The sequence below is a fragment of the Malus sylvestris genome, chromosome 10 (genome assembly GCF_916048215.2).
Source record: "Malus sylvestris chromosome 10, drMalSylv7.2, whole genome shotgun sequence".
Taxonomy (NCBI): domain Eukaryota; kingdom Viridiplantae; phylum Streptophyta; class Magnoliopsida; order Rosales; family Rosaceae; genus Malus; species Malus sylvestris.
In genome coordinates, this window is record NC_062269.1 from 32,978,210 (window position 1) to 33,002,708 (window position 24,499).

General features: G+C 34.9%; 3 protein-coding genes and 1 long non-coding RNA gene across 4 annotated transcripts; all 4 read left to right on the top strand.

Moving 5' to 3' along the window:
* The first annotated feature begins 1,404 nt into the window (after positions 1 to 1,404).
* On the top strand, positions 1,405 to 3,432 carry LOC126586376 (uncharacterized protein At4g26485-like). The gene is made up of 4 exons (XM_050251215.1): positions 1,405 to 1,628; positions 2,030 to 2,240; positions 2,463 to 2,825; positions 3,084 to 3,432. Exons 1-4 carry the CDS (start codon positions 1,475 to 1,477, stop codon positions 3,097 to 3,099), a joined length of 744 nt encoding a protein of 247 aa, XP_050107172.1. The 5' UTR covers positions 1,405 to 1,474; the 3' UTR covers positions 3,100 to 3,432.
* A 2,638-nt stretch (positions 3,433 to 6,070) lies between these two features.
* Positions 6,071 to 6,990, top strand: LOC126584479 (uncharacterized protein At4g26485-like). Its single transcript, XM_050248840.1, has 3 exons — positions 6,071 to 6,224; positions 6,388 to 6,586; positions 6,699 to 6,990. Exons 1-3 carry the CDS (start codon positions 6,071 to 6,073, stop codon positions 6,988 to 6,990), a joined length of 645 nt encoding a protein of 214 aa, XP_050104797.1.
* Positions 6,991 to 16,841: 9,851 nt separating this feature from the next.
* Positions 16,842 to 18,710, top strand: LOC126586381 (uncharacterized). Its single transcript, XR_007610785.1, has 3 exons — positions 16,842 to 17,088; positions 17,717 to 17,788; positions 18,067 to 18,710. It is a non-coding gene; the product is annotated as an uncharacterized LOC126586381 (long non-coding RNA).
* A 3,002-nt stretch (positions 18,711 to 21,712) lies between these two features.
* Positions 21,713 to 22,676, top strand: LOC126584481 (zinc finger BED domain-containing protein RICESLEEPER 1-like). The gene is made up of 3 exons (XM_050248841.1): positions 21,713 to 22,234; positions 22,462 to 22,523; positions 22,628 to 22,676. The coding sequence occupies exons 1-3, from the start codon at positions 21,713 to 21,715 to the stop codon at positions 22,674 to 22,676; spliced, it is 633 nt and encodes a 210-aa protein (XP_050104798.1).
* Positions 22,677 to 24,499: the final 1,823 nt, after the last annotated feature.

The window sequence follows — 24,499 nt, forward strand, 5'->3', positions numbered from 1 at the left end:
TCAAGTGATTCAAAAACTAAAATCATACTTCTCGACAAGACGAAGAGAATGGTACTCATTTTGACAGCTAATTGGCGTGGTTTGGCCGGAAAATGGCTCGAAAGTGGTTGTCTTGGTATCTAAGATAGCCACTTTTGAGTTGTTTTCCGGCCAAACCACGACTAGTTAGCCGTTGAAAAGGGTACCATTCTCTTCGTCTCATTGAGAAATATGATTTTCATTTTTGAATCACTTGATATTGAAGAAGTTATGAACGTTTAAAGTTTACTCAGTTTCCGACGAGTTTTCCAGTTTTTCCTCGGACCAATCAACTTTGAGACAATTTTTTGGCCATCTCCGGCAACCATTGGGCTTCCAAATAGATATAATCTTATTCTACACTTTCCTATCTTCATTTTGATATATTATAGGTCGAATTTGGTTAAGAAATGATTGAGTTACGAAACTTTGAAAATTGCCTAAACTTCTGGCTAAGAGCTCCAGGACACTTAACAGAGTTTTTAACGGAAATACTAAAATGATGGATGGTGGACAATCTCAAGGACCACTTTTATTGATTTGAAATGTTAGGTACCAAAATGATGAGTTATGTAAATCTCATAGACCATTTTTGCTATTTAGCCTCCCAGGAAGCTAGAGACCCAAAGCTTCTCTAACGCACGTACGCGACACAGCAACGTCCTATTTTGGACTTCCACAGTTACTTTGAGAATTTATTTAAGGGAAGAGATGGCCTTTCACCAAATCTTACCAAATTACCAATCAATTAATCCAGACTTTTAAAATTTGATCTGACGACTATAATTATTATAACTTTTTAAGATATTCCCTGTTTGTACCATTGGATCAAATTTCAAGAATCAAAATTAATTAATTGGTGGAGTTTGGTGAAAGAGATCCGGTGGGGATATCTTCCCTTTATTTAAGGACTTAACACTATATTTGGATGAGGGAAATAAACTTGGAATTTGGATTAAAGACAAAATTTATAAATTAACATGCGTCAATTCCCTTGTTTGGATTCATAAACATAGAAATTTAGAATTTCCGCATGGAAAAAAACTTGGAATTTGGGATCTCCAATTCCCAAGTTTAAATTTCATGTAAATATGCGTCATTTTCCAATTTCTATGATTGAGAGTTTAAAAACAACAAATTTCATATTCAATTCTATTATTCTTTTAGGTTACCCAAACAAGAAAATTCACAAATTCTATAAAATAAAATTTCATCATTTAAATTTCCGTCATTTTAAAATTCCTTGACAATTTTAAATTTCTTCATTCAAACATAATGTAAAAGGATGAGAATCCACTATTAATCCTCTTTGTGAGAATTTGAGAATGAATTTATCGTGCCCGTTCATCTAAGATTCGAAAGTTCTTTTAGTTTTCCCAAGAGGAAAATAATAGTAGCAAGGCAAAACAATGCTGAGATAGTAGAAGAAGAAGAACAGAATCACTGAATCAGTCAAATGGAAGTGTTTAGCTTTGAGAAAAGGATTAAGAATTACAGCAACTATCAGAAGATACTGTTAGTGGGAGAAGGAGACTTCTCTTTTGCCGTTTGCTTGGCCAGAGCTTTTGGCTTCGCTGTCAACATGGTTGCCACTTCTCTCGACTCCAGAGGTAATTCCATCACAGTCACCATCATTGACTTGTGTCAACATCCAAATACTTTAAATCTTTGTCCTAATTTCATCCCAATTCTTTTATTCTTGAAGAAACCCCAGTTGAAATTTAATTTAAATGAAAAAATCAATTTAGTATTGATGTTGCAAATTAACTTTGTATTTGGTGCTAAAATTTACATTTTGGTGATGACCCAAATGAAATAATTGATTGCGGGACCAAAGATTTTATCTTTTTGTTTAAACTATAGAGGGTTTCAGAATCCTGATTGAAATCCTTTGCATGCTAATTGTAGAATTCATCAATGGTGAAATAATAGGCAGAGGGGCGCAAAGATTTGATATTTATTTTGTTTAAACTTGAGGGGTTCTGATTGATCATTTGCATGCTAAATGTAGAGTCGTTAATGGTGAATTATTCAGAAGCTATAAGCAATGTGAAGGAATTAGAGTCCAGGGGATGCATTGTATTGCATGAGGTAGATGTCCACAGCATGAGCAGGCACCCTTTCCTGATTAGTGTACGCTTTGATCGCATAATCTATAATTTTCCTCACGCCGGTTACTTGCATGGCTCCCGTTCCTGTGAACGCAACATGTTCCAGATTTGGTAAGTTCAAACACACTCATTTATGCAGCTTTTTGTTTAAGGTCATGGTATATTTTGTGCTCATGCGGTGTTTGTTTACGGGCAAAGCCGGTTTTTAGGGTTTATATGAGAATGATTACTAAACGAAGGACTGGAATGACTTTGTTTCGATAGCAAGCAGAACACTAGCACAACAATGTAAACATAGGACTCAAATTCTAGACTAAATTCATGCATTTTCAGGTTTCATCAGGATTTGGTCAGGGGATTCTTTGAGAATGCAAGACAAATGCTGACCAGGGTAGGAGAAATTCATGTGACACACAAGACAACATTTCCTTTTAGTGAATGGAAAATAGTGGAGTTAGCTTATTTGGCTGGATTATATTTGGTTCATGAAGAACAATTCTCGATATGGGATTACCCAGGTTATGAAAATAAGAGAGGAGCTGGGATGTGTGATCAAACTTTTCCTATTGGAATGTGTAGCACCTTCAAATTTGCCGAGATGTTGTACCGTTCTACCACTTCTGGTTTCCACCTTGGCGCTACTTCTTCGGGTCCATGGTCTGGATATTCTGGAATTAAGGGTCCTCACATGCAACTGTAAGCACACCATATCAAATTTGTTTTTCTTGATTAGTTTTGTGATGATTTTGATTACTGCATACATGAGCAAGCGAGTTGCATCGCGTGAGCCTAAATTTTTTAGGAGTCCCTCCATAAATAGGGCATTGAAAATGAGTATAATTTTGTACACGTGAAAGGAAATAAGTTCCCAGTCACCTTATATTTCCAGCTTCATATCTTCTTCATTAACTTATTGTAACGGAACATTTTTCCCAACTCTTGTTTTTATTGCAGGCCATTTTACACATAAAGTGATATTGATTGCTGGTAAGTAGTATAGAGTACGCTTTTCGATCGATAGGCATTGGGATTCTTCATGAAACATGAGTCCCCTTGTTTCTTTCCCTGTAACATCAGAAGTTTTACTTACCAGCTTAGTTTTGAAAGGATGGTCTTGTAATTTGATCATTAACTTGGCGCAGTACCAGGCTTGTTGTATATGATTTTTAGTAGAAAATCAAAGACCAAGCTTTGTAAGATGATATTTCTTTGGACAATTGTAGGATGATCCTAGTCAAATACATTATATGGCTGTATATATTCCTATTCTGATGATGAACTGCAGTTTCTATTGATGTATTAATCTTGTGCCTTTTACCATGTATTACCTTTTGTCCAGCAACTTGATCTTCGAGTCTCTGAAGGGGTTTTACTTGGGGAATAGTTTTGCTCACCATCCTCAAGTGATGATGAAGCTCACCATGTTATTTATCACCCTTGGATATGTTTAAATTTCCAGATATGTGTAAAAGATAGACACTAATCGCAAAATTTAAATTCATCCAATGATAATAAGTAGGGTGGTGAGCATGAGCAAAAATGCACCCTTAAGGCTACACTAGGGAAATTTAATTTGAAGATACTGAATATTCCATGAGTGCTAGTTTTGTCATCTAAATTGAATTTTAGAATTGAAATCACTCTCATATAATATTACTCAAAATTTCCAGCTTACTATAAGAGTTTGATTACTATAAAATTGGAATCACACTTCAGGCCTTAGAAGTATTTTTTTGTATTCGTGGAACTTGATTTTCAGTAAAGAATATAATTTTATATATCCTCTACTCAAAGTCAAATTGCAAAAATACACAAACAAGCACCTCAAAATTGTTATTTCTCTTGAATTTATCAGGCTAAACCCACGGCTTCATGCCTATCCGCTCATGTGAAAGATTTGTGAGGGGTCCATTAAGTATCGAAAGAAGGATATATGCGAAGAGATGATCAAAAGAGCTGTATTTTTGCCAGAGAATTGAGGTTCAATGCATGATTACTTAACAAGGGGATTCACTGCACATATTAGCTTGCCTCATTATTGTCGAGATAATGGTCTACTTCTTCACATTCTCTGTGCAATGCATGCAGTTATCGATAGACAAAGAATCATGGTATACACTTCCGCGTACTAGCTAAAGTGTTATGTATATCTGGAGGAGATTATATACACTCTGGTCTCGTAGTAGGTAAACTTAAGGGGGAAAGAGAGATTACTTTAGGCTTTGTTAATTTACTACATGATGATTTTGTTGAAAAAGATTGAAGCCGTGATATTTATTTCACTCAAGATTGGGTCTCACTACCAAGTGTTTTGCCTATGGCTTCAGGGGTTATTCGTGTTTGACATATGCCTGCTTTGACCGAGATCTTTGGAGATGATTACAAAACTAATACAAAAAGACAACCGCCTCTTAGTATTACGATGTAGTGGTATTCTTCTTTAATTGTAAGTGTGATGTCTTAGATTTGATTCTCGCCAAAGACGAATTTGAACCAAATTATTGTTAGCACATTATGAGGCTAAACCCATCCCCTCTTCTTTAGTATATATAATATCGTTTGTTGAAAAAAAAAAAGATACAAAAAGGCAACTATTAGAGCATCTCCAAAGGAGATGTCAAAAGATAAATATCAAATATTAATTTGATTGCTGACGTGGCAATATCATATTTTCTATTTTTCCAACCAATATTTTTTTTTTATTATAAATGATATTTGTAGGATCCATTTAAAAAAAAAAATTAATTAAAATAAAATTTTATGATCTATAATTGGTGCATTAATGAGACCTACACAATAAAATAATTATAAATTATTTGACATCACCTTTTCTCATTTGTTAAATTTGGATTTGGATCCCATCCGGATCCAAATTGTGGGGTTCATAGGGATCGTCACATCTTAGTTATTTGTCGTGTTTTAAGAAATCATTTGACTTTTTTTATTTAAAATTAAACATAAATAGTATCTGACAAAAACTAGCCGCACGATGTACGATGAACGGTTAGGATGTGAGAATTCCTAGGATTCCCACAAAGTGGATTTACAGTGGATCCTCTTCTGTCAAATTTGACATATGAAAACTCATATGTCAATCCTCATAGGATTGCCATATCGGTTGGAGCTTGCTCCTACCTTCAAATTTGATTACATGACATTCCACTTAGGATTTAACATCTCATTTGGAGATGGTCTTATCATGCATTCCTCTCTTATAAGATGTAGAAACATAAGAGAAAAGTTAAGGTTCCACGAGTTCATAATCACATTTTAAAGCTGCAAAAGAATTTTGATAAAAAGTTATCTAAGCTAGTTTGAGTTCGACTACTTTTCTTTTTCCCTTCAATTTCTTGGTATCTTTTTTTTTTCCTTTAACATAGACATGCATCATCAACTATAGTACTATCATTTACTCATTTTCCGATTTGACTCAATCAAAAGATGTATCGTGTTCTTTTTTTTTTTAAGTCCAAGGAAAATTAAGTAACATATCTGTTATTTCTTAAAATAATAAAACGTGTTCAAGTATTATTGGGCAAAAATAAAAAAGCCAGTATATAAAGTAGGATGCATTGAATTTAGATTTTGAAATTGATGTCTATCTATTATATAGATCTTGAAATTTTAATTTTTTTTATCTATTCTAACGATGATAAATTAAGGGTAGTGAACAAAAATATTTTTTATAAATACTTACTAATGAGTACCTAAGTATCTAGCTCATAGGTGCACGGATTCACAAGAGTTAAGCATAATTAGTAGTTTTCCAATTTCCAACAAGGAGACCCTACAATTACCAACATACGGCACATTTGGAGTGATAAATGGTAATTATTTAAATGAAATGGGGAGCCTAACAGTTGCCCTATCCTGCAACTCTATATATTTCAACGATCAAGTAAACAATTCTAAGAAATTTCAGACTACTAAAAAAGAGACAAATGGAAGAGGGTAAACAAGAGAAACGGATAAAACATTACAGCAGTTCTCAGAGTATACTTTTAGTGGGTGAGGGTGATTTCTCCTTCGCTGCCTGCTTAGCTAAAAAATTTGGCTCTGCTGCTAGCATGATTGCCACTTCTCTCGACTCCAAAGGTAACATTTTATTCTACTTTTTGATGTAATGGAGTTGTAAGATTCATACAGCTGATCCCACTTAGTGGGGCAAGACTTTGTTGTTATTGTATTAGATTCTTCTTTCCGGCTGATGAATTAATCCTTTCAATTATCCTTTGCATTTATGCTAATTAATTTTTAGAATTGTTGTTCTCTAAGTATTTATGTGCAAAGAGCAACGTGAAGGAGTTAGAAGACAGGGATTGCTTAGTACTGCATGACGTGGACGTCCACACCATGAGCCTACACCCTCTCCTGATTCATAAACTATTTGATCGGATCGTGTTTAATTTTCCTCATGCTGGTTTCTTTCTTCGTGAACACAACAAGTACCAAATTGAGTAAGTTTATATAGAACCTTAACGTTCGAGAAGTACCAATAGACTAAAAGCCCTAGTTATATTCCTCGTTATGTATACGTGAAATAATATTGCATGCAATGCCCACTTTCAGGCTTCATCAGAATTTGGTTAGAAATTACTTCAAGAGTGCGCATAAAATGCTGGCCAACTGTGGAGAGATTCATGTGACACACAAGACTGCATATCCTTTCAATGAATGGAAGATTGTAGAGTTGGCAGAAGAATTTGGGCTGCATTTGGTTGAGGAAGCAGAGTTCTCACTATGTGATTATCCAGGTTATTTAAACAGGAGAGGAAGTGGGATCAAATGCTCTATGGAATTTCCTGTGGGAAAGTGTAGCACCTTCAACTTTGCCAAGCAATCTGCAAATAATGACCCTTGAGGCCTTATCTGACTGTTGATTTTTGGAATTTACCAGAACAAAATGTTGGAATTCCTGTTATGCAGTGATGTATTTAGAAATGTGTATAAGAAGAAGAGGTTTTAGAGAGAAAATGAAAAGACAGAGAGTGTTCTCAAAATATCTCCCAGAGAGCCAAAGAATGCTCTACTTCATATATTCCTTCTTTCCTCAACATTTACATGACTACTAGGGAGAGAGAAGCTACGTGAGCCTATGAGCTCATCATACCATTCATTACAAGACCCTATGAGATCTTGACACATGTTTACATCCAAGCCTAGCACAATATCATCTAATCTCAGCCCTTGATCACTAACTGATTTATTTACACTTGCTAAAGTAAGGAAAATACAGTTTAGACCTTAATCAACTAACACTCCCTTCTAAGGTCTTAACTGAGATTACCCCAAGCTTATCCCTCAAAGCACAGAATCTGTCTTTAGCAAGTGCTTTGGTGAAAATGTCAGCTAGTTGCTCCTCACTTTTGCAGTATTGCAGGTCAATTGTTCCTTCTTGAATTGCATCTCTGATGAAATGAAACTTCCTCTTGATATGTTTAGACCTCTGATGGAATACCGGATTCTTTGACATTGCAATTGCTGATGTGTTATCACACATCAAAGGAGTTGGTTCGATCAATTCTTCACCAAAATCATGCAGCACAAATCTCAGCCATGTAGCTTGAGTGGTGGCTTCTGAGGCACTCATATACTCGGCTTCAGCAATTGAGAGTGCAACACTCTGTTGCTTTACAGAAGCCCAAGAAAATGCACCACTGCCAAAGCTGAAAGCATACCCTGATGTGGACTTCATGTCATCTTCATCTCCACTCCAATCACTGTCACAAAATCCTATGAGTAGAGCTGCATTTCCCTTTTCATACTTAATTCCATAGTCAACAGTTCCTTGCACATATCTGAGGATCCTCCTTGCAGTGCCAAGATGTTTGATGGAAGGACAGTGCATGTACCTGGCAAGTACACATGCTGAGTACAAGATATCAGGCCTTGTTGCAGTTAAGTATAGAAGGCTGCCAACAATTTTCCTATACAATTCTTCATCTGCAGCTTCACTCCCATCACCTTTCCTTAGCTTATCCGTGGGAGGTAAAGGTATTGAGACAGACTTGCAGCTCTTTAAACCAAATCTGTCCAGTAAACTCAGTGCATACTTTTTCTGGTGAATAAAGATACTCCCTTCTTGTTGGATTACTCCAATTCCAAGAAAATGATGCAACAAGCCTAAGTCGGACATCTCATACTTGTTCATCATATCACATTTGAAATCTTCAATCATTTCTAAACAGCTTCCAGTATAAACTATGTCATCCACATATATAGAGACAATCAGAGTTCCCTGTCCATCCACATGTTTCACATATAAGGTGGCCTCATTTGGACTTTTTTTAAATCCACTCTGCAGCAAATGAGTATCAATATTGTTGTACCAAGCTCTGGGAGCTTGCTTTAGACCGTACAGGGCCTTTCTTAACTTATATACTTTGTGTTCTTCTCCCTTGACAATATATCAATCTGGCTGATCTGTATACACTTCCTCTTCAAGGATCCCATTCAGGAAAACAGACTTTACATCTAACTGGTACAGTTTCCACCCTTTCTGTGCTGCCAAAGCAATGAGTGTTCTTATAGTGTCCAATCTAGCCACAGGTGCAAATGTCTCATTAAAATCAATTCCGGGCTTTTGAGTGTACCCTTTGGCAACTAATCTTGCCTTGTGTTTTTGTACAGTGCCATCCAAATTCAATTTGGTTTTGAAGATCCATTTTACTCCAACAATTGGTTTGTCACTTGGTCTATCAACCAATCTCCAAGTGTCATTCTTCTCAATCATAGTAATCTCCTCATCCATTGCTTTCTTCCAAGCTTCATCTTGAGAAGCTTCAATGTAATTCTCAGGTTCAATGACACTGAGTCTACACTGAGCAAATACTTCATTCAGATCTCTCCACTTCTTTGGTGTGTTGTCATAGGTTTCTGTGAGTGGAATTTCACTCTCCATATTCACAGTGCTAGGAGCATCATTGTGTACACTGGAAACATACTCACTTCTTGTATTTGGGCAAGATAAACCAGAGGAACTAATATTAGTTTCTTCACACACACCATTTTCTATCTCAGTTATGCTTATACCCTCATTAGCTTCTGAGAAAGGTACTGAGAAATGCACAGTTTCCATATTCTCCCAATTAAGAGCAGCATCTTCATAAAAAATAACACTCATTGAGACAATGATCTTGTTGTGTTTCAGATCATACACCCTGTAACCCTTTTCTCTTGTCCCATATCCAACAAATACACCTTTCTGTCCAGTTTCATCCAGTTTCTGTCTTAACTGGGTTGGCACATGAGTGTAGCAAACAGAACCAAAAATTCTCAAGTGTTTTACCCCTGGTTTTCTACCACAGAATTCTTCAAAAGGAGTCTTGTTCTCTAGTGCTTTGGTAGGACACCTGTTAAGCAAGTAGACAGCAGTGTGAACTGCTTCACCCCAGAACTTGAGTGGTAATTTTTTTTCATAGAGCATGGTTCTTGCCATCTCAACTATGGTACGATTCTTCCTCTCAGCAATACCATTTTGCTGGGGAGAATAAGCAACAGTGAGTTGCTTTTCAATACCAACATCTTCACAAAATTTTTCAAATTCTAGAGATGTGTACTCTCCTCCTCTGTCACTTCTGATTTTCTTCAGTTTGTAACCAGTTTGTAATTCAGTCATGGCCTTGAACATTTTAAAAATTCTGAATACCTCAGATTTGCACTTCAGAAAATAGACCCAACACATTCTGGACTTGTCATCTATGAAGGTGAGAAAATACCTGCTACCTCCAAGTGTCTCACTCATGGGTCCACACACATCTGTGTGTACAAGTTCTAAGGGCAACTTTGCTCTCCATTTCTGTTCTTTGCTAAAAGCCTCTCTGTGAGCCTTTCCAGTAGCACACCCTTCGCACACCTGATTGTACTCCTTTAGATATGGTAGACCATACACCATACTCATTTCTTGTAACATTCTCAGGCTGTCATAGTTTAGGTGCCCAAATCTTCTGTGCCATTTCCATGTGTTACCTTCAGTGGTAGCAATATTTGCTACAATATGATCCACATGATTAAACATTAGTGGAAAGCATCTATTTCCCTTCATTTTCACAGTGGTTATATGATCTTGCAGTTCACGATCTCCAAATATGCAGGCCATGAAATTACCAAACAACAACCAATAGCCATGTTCAACCATTTGTCCTACATTGAGAAGATTTTCATCCAAACCAGGTACAATCATTACTTCTGGTATGAACCGAGTGCCTCTTTTGGTCTCCACAATCAGTGTGCCTTTGCCAACTGAGTCAACCAATTCCCCTGTGCCCATTTTCACCTTACACCTTATACTTCTGTCAATATTGATCAGCAATGATTCAGTACTGGTCATGTGGTTACTGCAACCACTGTCCAAATACCAAACACCACTGTTTTCTTGCACAGAGGCCTTATGACAGGCATAGAACATCATTGCATTATCTTGAACATGATTCAAATAATTTGCAGTATGATTTTTCTTTGGTTGGTGACAATCTCTCACTACATGTCCAAATCTGTTGCAGTTATGACACTTAGGTTTTCCTTTGAACCAACACTCTCCATGATGAGCCTTATCACAGATCTTGCACTTTTGTTTAACACCCTCAGTGATCTCACCCTGTCTCTCAGGCTGTCGAGTGTTGTTTTCCCACTTCCTAGACATAAACTTCCAATTCTTCTTTCCCTTACTGTGATTTCCCTGTGTGAGTGGTCTATTCTGTGCTTTAGGTACAAGACCCATAGTGGAGAAAGCATGCTCCGTGCTTGTAATTTCATCAACATGTCTACTCAATCTAAGCTCATAACTCTTAAGAGATCCTACCACTTCTTGCACAGTCACAGTATTCAAATCAGAAGTTCTTTCAATCACAACACAGATTGGATCATATTTACTGGACAAACTAATCAAAACCTTTTGAACTTCTCTTTGATGAGTGAGGTTCTCACCATAAGATTTCATTTGATTAATTAATTCAAATAGTCTAGTAAGATAGACAGATAGAGATTCATTCTCCTTCATTCTCATATACTCAAATTCACGACGTAAACTTTGAAGTTTAACAGATCTTGCCTGTTCATCGCCGCGAAACTCCTCCTGGAGTAGATCCCAGGCACCCTTTGAGGTCTCTTGATTCACAATCCGAGGGAAGATCTCCTTCGAGACAGCACTCTGAATAATGCCCAGTGCCTTAGCATCTTTCATGAGCTGATCTTCCATGTGTGCGTCCAACTCGTCATCATCTCCTTCATCATCATCCGATGAGGATGAATCTTCCTCGTCTTTCTCCTTCTTTGTTTTCTTCTTTTCTCCTTTCTTCTTCGATTCTGGAATAACAATCCCTTTGTCAACCAATTTCCATATCCCATACGATTTGAAAATGGTGACCATTCTCACTTTCCAGAACTCGAACTCCGTTCCATCAAAAACGGGAGCTCGTAAATCACCGCTTCCAGATCCAGCCATTTAGCTTGAATCAGAATGAAATGGAGAGATTTCACGTTGGATTCTCTCACACAATTTCACAGAATTCAACGCCCAGTCCGAAATCGAACCTAGGCTCTGGATACCATGTTGGAATTCCTGTTATGCAGTGATGTATTTAGAAATGTGTATAAGAAGAAGAGGTTTTAGAGAGAAAATGAAAGGACAGAGAGTGTTCTCAAAATATCTCCCAGAGAGCCAAAGAATGCTCTACTTCATATATTCCTTCTTTCCTCAACATTTACATGACTACTAGGGAGAGAGAAGCTACGTGAGCCTATGAGCTCATCATACCATTCATTACAAGACCCTATGAGATCTTGACACATGTTTACATCCAAGCCTAGCACAATATCATCTAATCTCAGCCCTTGATCACTAACTGATTTATTTACACTTGCTAAAGTAAGGAAAATACAGTTTAGACCTTAATCAACTAACACAAAATTGTCCCAATTAAGTTTACTTCAATATTTTGAAGCAATGAAGAAGTGAAGATGTTGGATTGTATTTATATCAATTTTATCATGGTTTCACGTAGACACTGTCCACTTTTGGAGTGAGTTTAAAACGACTTGACGTTAGCATGTAGGACATCAGTCAGATTTAGGTCTTGTTTGGTATAAAGGATTAGCTGGTTTTTTCATTTGGAGTAATGTCTCCTATCTCCAAGTTGGTCACCATTTTTCAATGTATACCTTTCAAGTATTTTTAAAATAGTGTCTTGCGGGTGTAAAATTGAACATGCTGAAATGTATTTACAACCAGCATCAATTCGTATGAAATTTATGAAATCATAGGTTAGAGCATACCTTGTAATTTGTGCAAGACGGAATCAATTTTTTATAGGGTGCTGGAAAAACTAAGTTGGAACCTGTTATGGAAGAACATTTCAATCAGATGGACCAAAGCAAAAATGCTGAAACAAATGAGCAACATAAATGTATGAACTGGTTCAATTACGTTTATTTGTTTATATAACTGTTTTAATCGTCCTCACTTTTCAGTTGCTTAAGGTGTAGGCAATTATATCCATACATGAATGAGGTTTACATGTCAGTGTTGAACTACTGAATACAAATTAAGCTTCACTCTGCAAGTTGACACAGGTTGTATAATGTTGTTTGTTGAAATTATCTAGACGATAGCTATGCAGATCATGAGGAGTGGCAACATACCTTGTAATCTTTGTGAGCTAGATAACAACAGCAATGCAGAATTTTTCTTAGGCATTGGAAATATTATAACAAAAGTTAAAACCACATGATACTGTAACCAAATGACAGAAAATTTATAACAATAACTGAAAATTGAAATTACCAACGGAAAATTAAGCAAAAATCTGTTTTGTACAATACAGATTTGTTGATAATTCGTGCTTGAATAACGCTGCATCTCCTGTTTAACATTAAGTTAACAGGTTGTTTAAATTTTGATGTAAAGCTTTGCTAACATGGGGAAAATGTATAATAAAATAAATATGATAAAAAGAGCGAGGAAACTGAACAGTATGATTCCCAACGGTTTAAAATTGTAAAAATATGCTGCAAAAAGATATGCAAGTGAATTACGTGTTGTCTTCATTGCAAGAATAAACATGCCATATCAGATATGCTTCGTTCAGTGTCTCTGCAACACAGAGATACAATTTGCTGCATTGTTTGTACTTTGATTTTTTCAGGTATTATCATCATTTTCATCTTTCATCTTCGGAGGAACTGAATGTTATCATATATAAACAGACACTTTCTTCTTTCAACTTGTTGTGAACACATTATAAATTGTTTGGCTATTCAATGAAGGATTTAAGATAGACATCCTAAAATATGAATGTAGACGTTTTAACCATAGAAATATTCTGCGGATATCCTTTGGTTGGACAAAAGAACATGATATGAACATGGAAATTATTTCTAATGTATTTAACTAATGATAAAAATGTTGTATGGATAAATTTAAAGATTTCTTGATTGGTGAGGTATTTTTTGGTTTAGCCAAGGTTTATGGAGCGGTTATATTTTTGGTCAAAACGTCTTAGATAATACTTTTGGATGTCCAACTAAACCCATTTATGGGTAGGCAAGTAGTTAACCATGTATTAGGAGCAAGCGAAAAGCATATAGTGTGGATATAGATTGGTAACAACCAGTTCTCTTGAAGAGAAACGTTAGTAAAGATTTGATTTAAGCAGTAAACATTTACAGAAAAGGAATAAATTATAATTTTTTAACATGTTTTGCTGTTGTTACAGAAGTATTCATGTAATAGAGCAGTTCGAGCGTGGGCTACAGCCTGAGGGACATGCGAGGGAACAGGGCCTGAGAGCCCGAGCAATCCAGTCTAGCGTGTGTTGGTGAAGGAGCCTGAGTAGGCCCGAGGGAGAGGCCTGTGGAGAGTTGCCAGCCCGAGAGCCCAGAGTGGGTTTGACGCAAGGTTGACGTCTCCCTGACGTCAGCCACGTTTTTTCTTTTGTTTTGCGTCAGTCGATGGGGCCTACGTGCGCAGCTACGTCAGTGACCGTTGGAGGCCACGTGGCGCCTTGGCGTCCATTGGATCTCAACGGTCATTTGTTTTCTACCATTGGATTTCCAACAGTAATAATAATTTTAAAACCTTATTTAATGTGGACCGTTGGATCTGAGATCAACGGTCCATGTTATTCACCTTTATAAATTAAAAAAAAAAGAAAAAAAAATTTAAAAATTAGAAATCTTACCGTTGTGCCACGTGGCACAATTTGGAGTGTTGGAATTGAATTTTTTTTTAATCCAACGGCAAAGATTAATTAGGTGAATAAAAATTAAAATAAAATGTAAAAAATTAATAAAAATCTAAAGAAAAAAATTTTGAATTAAAAAAAAATGATTTTACTTTTCTATAAATACCTTCTCATTATCTTCTACCTTACACCACAATTTCATATTTTCTCAACTACTTTCAACCACATTCCTATTTTTCTCTTAAAGTTTTAATCCAATTTTTTTCCAACAAAATGACTACTGATGCAAGAAAGAATTGGATGCTTATTGAAGATGTTGCGTTGTGTACTAGCTAGGTTGAAGTTACTCATGATCCGATTACGGGTAATGAGATGCAGTTGCGAGAAATGTGGAGTCTTATTCATACCAATTTTCTTGAGAAAAATGGTGGGAAGGGAACCAAAGAATCGATGTCTAGTCGTTGAAAATTACTTAGCCAATCGTTTAGTACATGGAGAGACACCTTGGCACAAGCTAGTGGTAATCCTCGAAGTGGGAAAAATTTAGAGGATTAGGTATTATTTATTTGTTTGTACTATACCCAAATTTACACTATAATTATTTGTTTGTATTATTTATTTGTTAGCTATTTTGATTATAATTATTTGTTTGTATTATTTATTTGTTTGCTACTTTCATTATAATTATTTGTTTGTTTCATTTATTTGTTACCTACTTTCATTATAATTATTTGTTTGTATTATTTATTTGTTACCTACTTTCATTATAATTATTTGTTTGTCTTATTTATTTGTTACCTACTTTCATTATAATTATTTGTTTGTATTATTTATTTGTTACCTACTTTCATTATAATTATTTGTTTGTCTTATTTATTTGTTAGCTATTTTCATTATAATTATTTCTTCTCCCGCATTGTGTAGGAACTTCAGGCACAAGCTTGGTATAATGCCAAAACCAAAAGCAAAAACAAATCATTCAACCGGTGGGAATGTTGGAATATCGTCAAAGATTGTCCTAAATTCAGAGTTGTGTCTGTCAATCCAGAAGTTTTCATGAACAGCACCCCTCTACACTCTACATCCGATCATTCAACTGGTGGGCATGTTCATGAAGATGACACAGAAGAAGTGCTCGAAACGCCCCCCCCTGAACAAGCGTCGCGGTCGACCCGTTATCCAATTAGGCCTCAAGGTAAGAAGGCTTCAAAGAGAAAAAGGGAGTGCTTCCAAGAATGATTATGCAAAGTATATAGAAGAACTTGCTTACCAAGGTGAATTGACTTTGGCGCCGGAAATGTCGAAATTTGAGGCTGATAAGGCTAGAGAGGAGGTAAAAGCTGCAGCTGTTGAGAAAACATTTCAAGCTAATGAGAGAGAAAAAGAGCTACTTAGGCAAGAAAGGCAACATGCTAGAGAAGAAAGAATGGCTCAACGAGATCGTGACATTATGAACATGCCTTTAGAAGGGAAGTCTCCAAATTCTAAATATTTGTAGAAGTCGGAGAAAGCGAACGTGGTGCGAATAAGGCTTGCAAGAGAAGCGAGAGCAAGAGGAGATGGTCCTAGCACGACAAGAGAAGATCATCCTAGCACCACAAATTGGTTAAGTCATGATGAATAAAGTACTTTGGGTTGTAATTTATTATTTATTGAATAGAGTACTTTATGTTGTTTCCAATTTATTGAATTTAGTACTTTATTTAAAGTGAGAGTGAATTTATTTAATTTGGTAATTTATTTAAAGTGAGAGGTCGCACTTGGTGCGATGGCAAGTGCCTTCACCCATGAGCGGTAGGTCTCGGGTTCGAGACTTGGGAGCAGCCTCTCCATAAATAGGGGTAAGGCTAGCCGACATTCACCTCTCCCAGACCCTGCGTAAAGCGGGAGCCTTGTGCACTAGGTACGACCTTTTTTGGTAATTTATTTATACTAAGAGAATCTTTATTCAAATGACATAAACACACCAAATAAAATTACATAAACATACCAAAAAAATAAAAAAACTCACTAAATAAACTAAAAAAAACACACCAAATAAAATTAAATAAACACACCAAATAAAAACAAACACACTAAATGAACTTAAGTATCTTGAGCTTGTTTCAATTCCCACTAGTGCTCTATCAAGTCAATTTGCTGGGCATTGTGCATATATGGCCTTTGAAGTGTAATATATCGTTGAATGAGCATTTAATTGTAACGTCCATCCCTTTCTAATGGCTTGCATTGCACAGGTTCTTCGGTGGTGTCATGAGCACAATATATTTGTGTTTTGGAATTGTTCATTGTGTCTGGCTCATATTCATCAACGGCATCATAATCGTACTCATCTTCCGCAATCATGTTGTGAAGAATGATGCACGTCATCATGACAGATCGAAGCGACTCTACATCAAACATTCTGGCAACACCCCTGACAATCGCTCATCGAGCTTAGAGGATACCAAAACAACGCTCCACATCCTTTCTGCACCCCTCTTGACAGCTTGCAAAGTGTTTTTCCTTTACAATTCGCGGACGTGGCATTGCTCTTAATTTTTTGTTAAATTAATGTTGCATTTGGTATTTTAGAATTTTTTTTTGGGCTATACTGATTATGTCGTCGCTTGAAGGAACGACGTTCTCATTGCAGGATTTGGTCGTAAAGGTAGAGCACATTTGGGACCCCATAATCCGCGTGTTCAACTTCCAGAATTCCAGTCCATAGTTGGGAGACAACGAATTTTCAAAAGATCAAAGTTCAGGATTTTTGTTTGGCCATCATTGACGAAGTAAAGGTAACTCCGTTCTGGATTTCAACATTTGGGGTTTCATTTATATTTATGGATCTTCCAATGCAAAGGGCATTGTTCTTGAGAAAATGTAAGTGAAATTTAGCTAAATGTGTTTTCCATTAAGAATCCTATCCAATCCTTTTTAGCTAATGGCTTTCAATTTTCATTCTACATTAGTATGGTTCAGTTACCTTCACAAAAAAACACTTTCCCACTCGGACGATAGTATAAAAGTCTTAAACCTGAACATGTACAAAGTGTTTTAGTGTTTGTCTTCCATTTCAACAAAGTGTTTGGTAGTAAAAATATCGTTATGCATGCACAAATATGAAAGGGAAAAACTCTATATGCCGCATGTTGTGACTCCTAAACCCCTGCCACTCAAACTTGCTTCCAAGTGCAACAAAAACATGGATATCTAATATTCACTCGTTGCCAAATAAATTGGCCAAACAAAAGGAAAATATTTGTAACTCACAATATACACATAAATGGTATGAAATATTCGACATGAATTTTTATTATTAACATCACTTCACTTTTATATGTTACTTAACTGTTGACAATTCACAATCCTCATGTTCTCTTTTCTTTTTTCAAAAATAAATTATCGTGTTTTTTTTTCATGTAGGAATGCGAAAAATTCCAAGTTGACTTCAACAGATCAAGTATGGAGGGATGTGATAGGAGCAATATATCACAGGTTGTCATCTTAATTGCGTTTCTACTCTTTTTTATTGACTAAAATTTCAGTGTTTTGTTGCTTAATGTTTCAATTTTAATTTTTTTTAAATTAGTAGGGTTCATTTACCTTCACACAAAAAAACCTTCTTTTTTTTTCACTCGGATCAAAATACATAAGACTTAAACCTGTATTTTGGTTGGAGATTTACAATTGCACCTTTGTTGTAGTTCAATATGAATTTTTTTCCTTTTTAAAAAAAATTAAAATTCATTCTCTTTTGCAATTTTTTCGTATAGGTCAGCAATGACAGATGAGGATCCTCTCCGGATCCTCTTTGTGAGGATCTCGGGAATCATCAAATCATGTCTGTTCATTATAAATTGTGTGGTCAGTTTTCGTCAAGTACTGTTGATATTTAATTTTAAATAAAAGTATCTAAAATAATTCCTGACCGTACGGTGTACAATGAACGGACACGATTTGAGGAGCCACAGGATGCTCACAAAGAGGATCCGAATTCGGCAATGACGAAGTTTGATTGGGGCAAATAAATGTTCACAATTCTCGAGAACAATCAAAGCAAAGGTTTCGTAGGAGCAATCAACAAAGACACAGACACCAAACTGTGAATTCATCACAGAGGGCTCAAAATTCAATGCAACAACGTGCCAATTATCAAACTCGATTAACTACGTCAATATAGTACAAAATCAAATGGAAAAAAAGAAAAAACAAAGAAACTATAGGATCAACATTAGCGGGGAACTATGATTTCTTTCTTTTGGACTCTAATAATTATATATTTGTAAATCCATACGATGTATGAATATTTTTGGACAAAAATGCCCTTTAAACAAAAAATTCAAAAGCAGCCCAAAATAATGCAAGGGTATTTTTGTCATATAAACGGTGTTTTTTAATAATTAATTATTTTTGTACAGTTTTATTTTTTATTTTTTATAATTATTATCTCACAATAAGTTAGCAATAATGTAATTCAATCAGTTGTTTATTAAATATTATTTTATGTATTTTTAAACACATTCAAAACATCTTAAGAGACGCGTACCGCCGGTGATAAAAAAAGTCTTTCGCACGTGCACAATAATGTGATTCAATCAATTGTTTATTAAATATTATTTACTCTATTTTTAAACACTTAAGAGACGCGTAGTGTCAGTTATAAAAAAGGTATTTCGCACTTGCATAATAATGTGATTTAATTAGTTGTCAAATGATTTTTTTTTGAACAAATGATTTTATCTGCACTAAGGGGGAGAGGGTGAGCTTATCTTCACAATGGCCTAGCAGTAATGTGATTCAATAAGTTGTTTATTAAATATTATTTTCTCTATTCTTAATGTAAATTCAATAGAATATAGATGGAAATTGAAAGACCGATTTTATTATGTGGATTAGCTGTTTTGATTGGTTTATGAGGGGTTTCTTCTAGTATGATATAATATTATTCATTTACTTCAAATATTTGACTTTCTTTTTGTCACTAAAAAAAGTTATTAAAACATTCTTGCATATAAATACATTTAAAACGTGTAAGTCGCGCGTAATTTTTCTAACTCTCATCATGTTACGAGACTTTAATCCATTTCACACATGTGGGATTTAATTTCAACAATCATCGTCTTTTCTTATTTTTGAATTTCTAGGTACAAGTCTATCACCCTTTAAAAGAAGGGATGACAATTCTAACCGTTAAACCCAATAACCGTAAATAATCGCCCGAATGGATTGGATTTAGATATGAAAATTCGGATATGGTATGGATAGGGGGAAAAACAGTGAACTTTATTCAGTTATGGTTTTGGATATGGTTATAGGGGTCTTCAATCCATATCCGTCCCCAAATCCGACCCGAATATTATATATATATATATATATATATATATATATATATATATATATAATGTAATTTTATTCAATTTACTGAACCCTCCCCATACTAATTCATTATGCATGCATCAAACCCTATACTATCTTTATTATGCACCAAACATCATGCATGGGGCATACCAACAACCTCATCAATTCAATACTCTTATTGTTATACTCAATCAAATTAATTCATTGAATCATTTTATATATCAATTATCAAATGTTCCAAAAGTGTATCAGATTCATCTCTCTTCAAGAGTCTCACTGTCAAGAAATTGGTGTATGTTGTCAGCTCAATAGGTACTCTTTCATTCTTTTTCATGTTATTTGATTCATGCAAATTCTCAATTAGCATCAGTTTTCTAGTTTATTACATATGTTATGAGCCCATAGAATTATGAAAAATTAAATCAATAATTGTCTTCTTGTTTGTTGTTATATATTTAGTTTACATGTTAATTGATTCAGTTTCAGTATTATATCATGTCTTTGTTTACATATTAATGGATTTGGTTGTGTTCGCAGCAATCAAAATGTCTAAAAGAAAATTTTAAGTCTCAAGAAGAAACAATATCTACCCCAACTGATTGTAATCTAGCACCTACATTGAATCCAAGTGTTGTGCAACGAGAAATACTAAATCAAATTGCTCGGCCCCAAGATATACCAACTCCAAATGAGGTCACTGGTAAGACTAAGGAACTTGGAGGTGATGATGGTGAAGGTAATAATTTGAGACTTCGCAATTTGGTGTGGCAACATTACACAAGAACAATAGTTGATGGGGTGATGAAAGCAATATGTAATTATTGTAACAAGAAGCTTGGTGGGAACACTGGAAATGGAACCAGCCATTTGAGGCATTATGTGACGATATGTCAGTGTTGGAGACAAAAAAAAATTGAAGCAAATGCTAACCCAAAAAGTGGGAGATGGGAAAGTAGAGTTGTATACATTTGATCAAGAAAATGCAAGGAGAGCTCTCGCCCAAATGATAATATTGCATGAGTACCCTCTTTCCATGGTTGAGTATGTTGGATTTAGAAACTTCATGAGTGTTGTCCAACCGTTGTTTAAGGTTGTTTCAAGAAACACAATCAAGAGTGATATCCTAAAAATATATGATTATGAGCATTCGAAAACAATGCAATTGTTAGATGAAAATAAGATTAGAATTGCCATAACTACTGATATGTGGACTGCAAGTAATCAGAACAGAGGATTTGTGGTAATAACGGTATATTTTATTAATGACCCTTGGACGTTGCAGAGCCGAATAATAAGGTGATATTTTTAATACTTTAACTTCTATTTAATTATTGTCTAGCTTTAGATTTATATTTCAGATTCTTTATTGTAACCATCTTCTTTGTAACTTTTTCATATTTATTTATGTGCCTTGTCCGCATACTGCCGAGACACTTTTAGATGTTTTGATGGAGTGCTTGCTAGATTGGAACCTCGATCGTAAGCTTTCTACCTTAACCATAGATAATTGCACTACAAGTGATAAAATGATTGATCTTATTCTTAAAAAACTTTCTAGTAGTTCACTTTTGTTGGGTGGAGGGTTCTTTCACATGCGTTGTTGTGTGCATGTATTAAACTTGATTATGAAGGATGGTCTGGAAGTGATTGGTGGTGGTGTTAAGAAAATTCGTGATAGTGTTGTGTACTGGAAAGCGACACAAAAAAGAGAGGAAAAGTTTGAGGAAACATCACGTCAGTTGAAGCTTCCAAGCACTAAGAAGATGGTGCTTGATTGTAAAACTAAGTGGAATTCCACTTTTTTAATGATTCAATCTGCTTTGATTTGCAAGGATGTTTTCCCTTGTTTGGAACAATAAGAGTCGCAATATAAGTGTTTGCCTGATGATAGAGATTGGGAGATGGCAAGAGAGACTTGTGAGAAGTTAAAGTTGTTTTATAATGTCTCCGAGTTGTTTTCTGGAACTAAATACCCTACAACCAATCTTTAGTTTCCAAAGATTTGTGAATCAGGTTGTCGCTAACCTGGTGGCTTACCTCTAGACGTGATGAAAAAAAAATATGGCAAGAAGTATGATTGAGAAATTTGATAAATATTGGAGTGTGATTCATGGAATAGTGGTTGTAGCTACTGTATTGGATCCAAGATTCAAGATGAGGTTGATTGAGTATTTCTTTCCTCTAATGTACGGGCAATATGCTTCGAATGAAATTGATAAGATTCGCAAATATTGTTATGATTTGGTAAAAGAGTGCGAATCTAATCATATCTTTAACATGGGTCATCAACCATCATTCACTTCATCTCAATTGAATCAATCTGACTTTGAAGAGATGAATCCTTTAATGGATAACTTTGACTTGTTTGTTTCTAGTACTGTAAGCACTGATAATGTAAAATTAGAATTAGATCACTATTTGGATGAGGCTGTTTTGCCTAGAACATATGATTTTGATATTTTGGGTTGGTGGAAATCAAATGGAACTAAATATCCTATCTTAAGTGCTTTGGCAAGGGATATATTAGCTATTCCTGTATCTACAGTTACTTCCGAATCAGCTTTCAGTACTAGTGGGAGATTTGTAAGTCCACACCGTAGTAAACTTCATCCAAAGACATTGGAAGCCTTAAAGCATGTGGGCCCAAAATTGGTTACGGAAAGAAATTCAAGGTACCCCAATATTAATTTATTTTCATCTTATATTTGTGCATGTTCTTTAAACTTAATTTCGAAATTATTTTTCAAATTTAATTAATTAGTATGCATTCAGTTTTAGAACTAATTTAAGTATTTATGTTTCACAACTAGCTTCTTGTCCTAATGCACACGTCGGTTGCTACATTTATTTTAAAGATATGGATATGGATGAGGTAAGTATTGGCAATTATATTATATGTATATAACTATCTTCTTTTTAGATTATATGTGTATAACGATTCATATTAATTATTTTGTCATTTGCTTAATAGTGTAGGAATCATGCTCCATTGATGGGCGTTAAGGAGGAGCACCATGAAATATGATGCTGGCTTGGTGGAATTAGAAGCGAAGTGCAAATATCTCGTTCTTTTGTCGTCACAAGTTTTGGAATTATTAGGCAATTTGTTTTGTCTTCCTTTCGTATTTTCTTTTGTCCTCTTTTTCTTTTTTATTGGACCAATTTATCATATTAGCTTATCATGAACAATTTCAAATATATTGTTCTGTTTTTTGTAATTGGATGTTGCTATTTAATGACATAATTAGTATTTACTAAAATTTATAGTGCGTCAATCGGATGAATATATATATTTTTTTTGTTTTTTGACGAAGATGAATATAACCGATTGAAAATCTGTTATTCGGTAGATATGATTATGAATAATCCCAAATGATTAATTTACAGTTATATATATGATTAATTTTCGTAATTATACGAATGAATATATTCCGTCCTCAAATCGAACCGTTGCCAAAGTCTCTTTAGAAAAAGAAGAAACTCTTGACCATAAAAAGATAAGAAACTAATGAAAAGCAAAAGCATAAAGGACCATCAGGGCTCCTCACACAAAGGAAGTAATGAGCAGATCACGCGTTTCTCTAGCCGTATTTTATTAGTTAATTAAAATTTATATTTAGTCATTTAATATTATGATCTAATGATATTTTTCTTCACTTATAAATGAGAAGTTCTAGGTTCGAATCTCATTGATGATGAATTTGATACCAAATTAAGTTATCTATTATGTAACTTAATCAAACTTTCTCTTCCCTTTAATTTAAAATATATCGTCAAACTCAAATTTAAACACACTGCAATACATAAACAATAGAAGGAGCTCTTGATCAGAAATTTATTATTTATGTTTTTTTATTTTGAATTTCTAGGTACATTTCTTTATCATCTTTTAAAAGCTAGGAGGATCATTTCTGAATCCTCTTTGTGAGGATTCTAAGAATTCTCAAATTGTGTCCATTTATTATATATTGTGTGATCAGTTTTCGTCAAGTACTATTTATATTTAATTTAAAACATTTTTGAACGAATATAATTTGAAGATCTTCAAAATTCTTATAAAGACAATCCGATCCTCATTCTCAGTCCCTTTAGAAAAGTAAAAAAAAACCAATGAAGAGCAAAAGCGTAAAGGGCCACCAGTGCCACCAAACAAAGCAAAAGCATAAAAATTATTAAGTATCAGAAATTGGTGGACCAAAGATTTGCTCCGCTTGGGCGAGTGCATGCAACGCGCGAAGAAAGCAGTGACAAGTGGGTCCCAACAGTACATATGGGGCACACATCACAAGGGGTAATGTAACGGGATGATGAGTCTACAGAAATAGATCTCACTAGAAGTTGTAGCCGCGCGCTTATCAGACCTTAAAAGTTAAAACGCCACAATAGTTTTCAGACATTTACATTTAGATACACCAATTTAAATTGGTCTCAATTGAAGCTTAGACAAAAGGACAAGGATTGTCTGATCTTCCACTTTCGATGTCTTTTCGTGCCTTTCTGTTTTGTGTGGTCACGGTTAAACCACGTCAATATTTTATATTGTTTTTTATAGAGATAATAAGATAAAAATAAATAATAATATAAAATATTGACGTGGTTTAACCGTAACCACACAAACAGAAGAGCACTCAAAGTAGGAGGGCAGACAATCCTTATCCTAAACAAAATCCAATTGAAAAGATGTCACATTTTTAATCATACTTCTTATTCGGTTTCATAATAACACAAATCAAAAGAATAAGTTAAGAAATTTCGTAGTTGTTCAAGTGAATTATATGTTCACAAAATTAAAAAATTATTTTCCCAACAGAAATATACCATGGTCTAAATTTAGATTACATTGTAATC